A 6,787-nucleotide genomic window follows, 5' to 3' on the forward strand; every position below is an offset into this window, starting at 1 on the left:
AGACAAAAATAAAGCAATTGATTAAAACAATCCGCTTGACACAGTCCCACTGGGCGTGCCAATTTGTTTACGGTGATTTCCGGTAAACAACCGCTAGTCTTCCAAACTATAATAAATATGATTTGGTTACTCGCAGGATCGACTAGATTGATCCTAGGACACATAGTCAAAAGGATTGTTATCAATGTTCATTCGAACCATATTCATGATTCGTCTTCTTCAATAAGCGTTGTTCGATTAAAGAACAAATAATCTTGATAATCACTTTGTTATACGTAAGTATGATTTCAACGAAAAGATAAGTAACACAACATATGAAATTAAAAGGACTATTAAAACATAAAGAATCTTAAAATGCAGAAACGTTAAAGACTTTGAAAGTAAATAACATGAAAGTAATTCGAAAGTAAATAACATTAAAATAAAGATACAGAAATGTAAATGGCAAGAAGTAAACGAAATGCAGTAATTCTGGAAGATATTTGAAAACGAAAGATAATACACATGTATTAAAGTGGTGGTGTCATACGTACATTTTCTCAGCGAACTCTTTCTCTTAACGCTTGATACTTGAGTAAATATGTGAGTGATTTGTACAAAATGAACACACAGAATCCTAACATTAAGACTCCTATTTATACTAGTTTCGACCTTAACGGTCCTATACTAATCTGCTGCCACGTCTCTCATAAGAACTTCTAGCGACGCCATCTGTTACTTGGGCAGTTACGAAACCGTCTTCGAATTTCAAATCTTCCCGCCTGAGTCCGTCTTCGACGCGTGGCAGTGTATTTAAAAACGCTACGAAAACACGCTAAGTAGTAATACTTGAATATATTTTATAAATTTTGTCTAAGTCCCCGAAGACACATACTTTCACTAGCTTTCAGTATTCACTATCTTCATAACGAACTTAGAAATCTTCATTCTCGAAGCATGACCATCAGTAGCCATTCTTTTATTTTTAAGGGATGGCCATCAGTAACCATCTTTCCTTCGATTTTCCGCTTCTTCGAAGGACAAATATTACAAAACAAAATCTTCAGCTAACACCACCACACCGACTTAGAACTATAGTTATCAATCTTCCCACCTTCAATGACAACCTGTAACTTGACATCTCCGTATCGCGCCTTCAACATACTATACCACACAGAATTAGTACTTTCCAAAATTCTCCTTTTCCACTTAAGAAGAAGAGTCATATTGAAATCTTCCATCCTCCTTAACCCAAGACCTCCCTTATCCACCGGACGACAAACATCATTCCAACACACCCAATAAATTCTCCTTCTCTCTTCAATACCACCCCAAAGAAAATTACTTTGAATTTTATTGATCTCCCGAATGACCTTCCTAGGAGCCAAATAGAAAGACAACGTAAATATAGGTAAACTACCTAAGACCGACTTTAGAAGAGTGATTCTTCCCCCAAAACTCAGCCACCTCCATTTCCAAGAGCACAAGTGTTTCCTTATACTATCCACCAACGGCCTCCAAGAGTGAACTCTTCTAGGATTAGATCCAATGCGAATGGCGAGGAAAGTGAACTCCTTCGACTCTGTCCTACTAGAAAGGAAGGAAGTAGCCACTTCCAAAAAATGAGGATTAATATTAATTCCAACAATCTTACTCTTATTAAAATTAATACCAAGCCCCGAAACAATCTCAAACCCTCTCAACACCGATTTGATAGCCCAAGGATGCTTCCAACTTCCATCTCCCACCAATAAAGTGTCATCCACAAATTGAAGGATGTCCACAAAACATTTGCCTTTCACATTACACCCTACAAAATCCCCGTTTTCCACCGCCTTATTCACCATAAGATTTAATCCTTCCGCCACAATAACGAAGAGAAAAGGAGAAAGAGAATCACCTTGACGAAATCCTCTTTCTACCATAAACTCTTTAGTAGGACAACCGTTAACTAAAACCGACATTTTACTAGAAAAGATCATCTCCTCCATCCATCTCAACCGCAAATCCCCGAACTCCATTTTCTTCATCATATACGTTAAAAAGTTCCAACTCACCCTATCACACGCCTTCTCGAAGTCTACCTTGGAAAGGAGACATTCCCTCCTCTCCCTAGAAACAAAATAAATTAATTCGTTAGCAACAAGAACCTCATCAAGCATTTGACGACCCAGAACAAAAGCACTTTGATTTTTAGAGATAATAGAAGACAACACCCTTTTAATCCTTCCAGCCAAAAGTTTAGAAATAATTTTGTAAATACAACCCACCAAGCATATAGGCCTATAATTATCTAATCCTAAAGGATTAGATGTCTTAGGAATCAAATTAATAAAAGAAGAGGTTATAGCCTTGGACAAAATAGCTCCTGAATGAAAATCCCTAAATTAAACAAGAGACAAAGTCTTCTTTTAAGAAAAACCAACATTTCTTCACAAAAAGGAGGGTAAAACCATCGGTACCCGGACTTTTTGACCTTTCACAATTCCACACTGCTTCCCTAATCTCCTCCTCGAAAAAAGGACTCTCCAAAGAACGACTATCCTCCACACTCAAAGAATTAAACACTACCCCTTCCCAAATCGGTCTATTAAAGCTATTCTCTGCAAATTTACCTTCAAAATGATTCGCACCTCTTCCTTAATCTCCTTCACCTTATTGATAATACCATTGCTCAAAATAATAGAACTAATATGGTTTCTCCTCCTCCTCTCTTTCATCACTCTATGAAAATATTTATCATTCGAATCCCCATCATTAAGCCACTTTAATCTAGATTTTTGAATAAACATGTTCTCCTTAATTTTAAGATTCAACCAAAATCTACTACAAGCCTTCCTTCTAATATCTTGCACCCCACACTCGAATTGTCGATATCATTAGCCTCATTCATCTCCCTAATATCATATACGTATCTTATTGTCTAAAAAAAATCTTATTATTATACAAGAATTAAATCAATAGGAGCAAACCATCGCAACTTCCCTTGGTGTAACTGCCCGACAATATGCTTGAATACTCCATAAAATAATTGAAATATCCGTCACTTATTTTCAATTAAATTTTTATTTATAAGAAATTATATGGAAATTCAGGCGTAATATCTCTTGATGTGTGAACAAATATAAAAATATGTCCATATGTTTTTAGAGGAAAAAGAAGGTTAATTTACACAAATTAATTAACCATCAAATCAAACCTCCAATCCCCCAATGAAAACTAAAGTCAAGTCAATCAATATTTTCTTTTGCAATTGTTGAGGAGATTATAGTATTACGATTATATATATAGTACGTCATTAAAAATTGATGTGCAAGTAACATTAATAACCGAAACTTACTAGTAGTATCCTGTCGTGACTGCTGTATTGTCACTGCTATATATACTAAATCATATATGTTGAGGTTCACAAACAAGTACAACCAAGTTTCATATCAAATTCTCTCTTTTCAATATTAAGTTTTCTTGCTACATTTTATTGCCTTGGATCAGACACAAAATGGGTATTCTTCGACATCTTTCGGAATGTTTCATTGATTGTTCAAGACCGACAGAGAAACGTATTCCTAAGAAGGTTTTTTTTTTTTTTTTGTTTTAATTTTCTTTATCTGTCTACATGTTAATCAATTCACACAATTGAGGTTTATGTTCCTATTATAATTATAAAAAAACTAACATTTTCTTTTTTTGTATTTAGACGGTTCATGTCAGGGTGAAAATGGATTGTGAAGGTTGTGTAAAGAAAGTTAAAAATGCACTGAAAGACATGGAAGGTTCGTATATGTCGCTCGGTAACACCATCATATATATGGTTCTAGTTTTAAAAACAATATCATGTGTACTTAACATATATTAGACGAGATAGGTTAAAAAATATGGTTGGACCTAACTCAATCCTATAAAATCGGTTGGTAGAGTGAAAATTTCGATGTGAGATTCTTAACATATTTTTCAATTTTTCCTTATAATAATATAGTTTTTTTAAATAACTCAATTTATTAAAAGAAATAAATATAAAAAATTACATAAAACACCATAATATAAAATAATTATATTTTAAAATGAAAATACCATCTTATATATTATAATTTATTTTAAAATATTTTCTCAAAATTGTATACATTATATAAAACGTTTAAAATTTTATTTTTTACAAATATATATATATATATATATATATATATATATATATATATATATATATATATATATATATATATATATATATATATATATATATATATAAAATTTTTCTCCCACTATAAATTTTTTTTCTGAACCCACCATATCCGAAGCATGTATAATATAATTACTATTAAAATAACATGCATGATGTAGAACACAAAATGCATAATTGGGGGCAATACAAAGACATTAAATTTAAAAATCATCTAAGACCAATTTTTATCTTTTGCCCTAAGAAACATCATATAATCTTCGAGGTAGGTACACACGTAAGCTTTGTTTCATTTTCTATGCATTTTAATAAAATCTTCTAATTTCTTCGATGCAACGTTTTATTAAAAATCTTTTGACATATTCTAGGCAACTTCTTTTGTATCTTTATCTGACTTTAAAGTGGTACGTAAGTACCATAATACGTGATCGTCATGTTTAATATAAAATATGTATATCTAGATAAATAAATATGCAATTTGAACAAATATTTCAGCAAAGTCAAACTAGGCATATTTGTAATTTTGTCAAGTTGAAATTCTCCAAAGCACTTACACTTCAAGTAATGAACATGTAAATTGGCATATTGGCCCTAACCTCTCAGGATGAAGCACTCTGAACTTGACTTCGACACTGACACGGAAGACATCGATAATAATTTAAAAAATTAGAAAAATTAAACGTAATCATAAATATTAGTATAAGTGTCCAATACAAACACGGACACGGACACGCCATTTTTCAGAGATGTCGGTGCTACATAAGCCCTAAGTATTGATCTATTTATTGGGGTAATGATATTTTTCAGGGGTGGAGTCATTTACTGTAAATCAGAAGCAACAAAGGGTAACCGTGACTGGAAATATAGATGCAAAGGAGGTCCTTGATGGAGTGAAGAGCACAGGAAAAACAGCTGACAATTGGCCATTTGTTCCATACAATTTAGTGACTTATCCTTATGCTCAAGGGGCATATGACATGAAAGCACCAACTGGTTTTGTCAGGAATGTTCCTCAAGCTGTGGGTGATCCTAAGTCTCCAGAGATGAAAATGATGGTGCTTTTTAATGATGATAACCCAAATGCATGTTCAATTATGTAATTTCATATAGTACTATCAAAAGCCTCAATGTAACTTTTGTTTTCTTTTCCACCTGTAAATGTGAGGTTGTGTATATTTTGTCAAAATAATTGTATGTATTTTCTAAAACAATTATAAGTAATGTGAAAGGAGGATTTTAGTTGACATTTGAGTTATTTTTAGATGTAATCATAATATTATTAATTTTTTTTTTTTGGAAAATGGAGGGCCGAAACCCAAACAAATAAACACTAACTAACATCCAGATCAAAGCTCTCAGATTTAGCAAGAAGAGGAGACAATTATCAAAATTATAATTGAAAGAAGACATTACTAAAATATTCTTAGCAAGAATATCTGCACACTTATTTGCTTCACGAGGAATGAATTTAATGTGAAAGTTAGACATGTCTTTGAGATTATCTTGAATGCGACAAATCAAACTCATCCCCGATTTTCGATTAGGCTTAACATTAGTCAAAGCTCTAACAACTTCCATACTATCGACCAGGGTTAGTCCCGACTTTTTAGAGGCCCAGGGCAAATAAATAAATGGACCGCTAACAAAATACAGACGTTTTATTATCCTCCAAAATGAAGAAGAATATTAGAGACAAGATCAAAAATATAAAGTCTTGATTGTTTCTAACAATAAAAAAATTTCAATGCAAATAAGTAGCCATCTACAAATCATTAAAGAATTCAAAATCGAAATATGAATAACTGAATTAAGAATGACAATCTTTATGTGTCTTAATTGCTCAAATTTCGAGACAACATCCACCATCTCGAAAAAATGAAAGTGACGTTTTCTCTTACTTTAATTGCGGAAAACCAAGTCATATGGCTAGAAAATGTAGGGGCAGGCGTAAACCTTATTCTGACCCTAATACGCAAGTTTACCTTATTCTTACAAAAATATTTTTATATAAGAAAAATAATAAATCAAAGCACAAATTATAATAAATTTGATTTCATCATAAAAATTTGATAATAAATGAGTTAATTGAATAACAAACTTTTAAATATTTAATTACAACGTATAAATAGTTTCTACAATTTATACTAAAACAAATTAAATTAAAATTATAAGGATTATAATAAATAATCATTGACAATAAAATTTAATATAAAATTTAATTATAAAATTTAATTATAAAATTTAATTAATTATATACAAATTATTTTATAATTAAAATTTAAAAGATGCTAATTATCATAGAAATTTGAGAAGAAAAAAAATATTTTTGCCGCGCTAAGACAAAAACAGAATAAACTGATATTACTCTTCTAAAGTTTGTTGTAAAAAAAATTGAAAATTCTAAAGCCACTAGGATTCGAACCGACAACACTAAACTATCAAGGCAAGGCCCAAACCGATGGGCTACAAACACCGATTCACATAAATTATTCAGCTTTATGTCATTGACCAAACTTACATGCAAAATAAAATCAAGAGTTTGAATCTTCCGGTTACGCCACTGCCAAATTTTATAACACACAGTTGCCAAAATAGGTTGCCAGTTAGCTCCACTCTGTTGCACCCCAAAAT

General features: G+C 31.9%; 2 protein-coding genes across 2 annotated transcripts; one reads left to right on the forward strand and one right to left on the reverse strand.

Moving 5' to 3' along the window:
- Positions 1–1,046: 1,046 nt before the first annotated feature.
- On the reverse strand, positions 1,047–1,943 carry LOC131648722 (uncharacterized). Its single transcript, XM_058918453.1, has one exon. The coding sequence runs from the start codon at positions 1,941–1,943 to the stop codon at positions 1,047–1,049; it is 897 nt and encodes a 298-aa protein (XP_058774436.1).
- Positions 1,944–3,370: 1,427 nt separating this feature from the next.
- Positions 3,371–5,421, forward strand: LOC131646025 (heavy metal-associated isoprenylated plant protein 22-like). The gene is made up of 3 exons (XM_058916198.1): positions 3,371–3,553; positions 3,677–3,752; positions 4,964–5,421. The coding sequence occupies exons 1-3, from the start codon at positions 3,479–3,481 to the stop codon at positions 5,254–5,256; spliced, it is 444 nt and encodes a 147-aa protein (XP_058772181.1). The 5' UTR covers positions 3,371–3,478; the 3' UTR covers positions 5,257–5,421.
- The last annotated feature ends 1,366 nt before the right edge of the window (positions 5,422–6,787 follow it).

This window comes from Vicia villosa, linkage group LG2, assembly GCF_029867415.1.
Source record: "Vicia villosa cultivar HV-30 ecotype Madison, WI linkage group LG2, Vvil1.0, whole genome shotgun sequence".
NCBI classification, from domain to species: domain Eukaryota; kingdom Viridiplantae; phylum Streptophyta; class Magnoliopsida; order Fabales; family Fabaceae; genus Vicia; species Vicia villosa.

Excerpts from the sequence above, each read along its gene's own strand:
- LOC131646025 (XM_058916198.1), top strand. The coding sequence starts at position 3,479 with ATGGGTATTCTTCGACATCTTTCGGAATGTTTCATTGATTGTTCAAGA. Across the intron at positions 3,554-3,676 it reads AGAAACGTATTCCTAAGAAG|ACGGTTCATGTCAGGGTGAA; the intron begins GTTTTTTTTTTT and ends TTTTGTATTTAG. Across the intron at positions 3,753-4,963 it reads TGCACTGAAAGACATGGAAG|GGGTGGAGTCATTTACTGTA; the intron begins GTTCGTATATGT and ends GATATTTTTCAG.
- LOC131648722 (XM_058918453.1), bottom strand. The coding sequence starts at position 1,943 with ATGTCGGTTTTAGTTAACGGTTGTCCTACTAAAGAGTTTATGGTAGAA.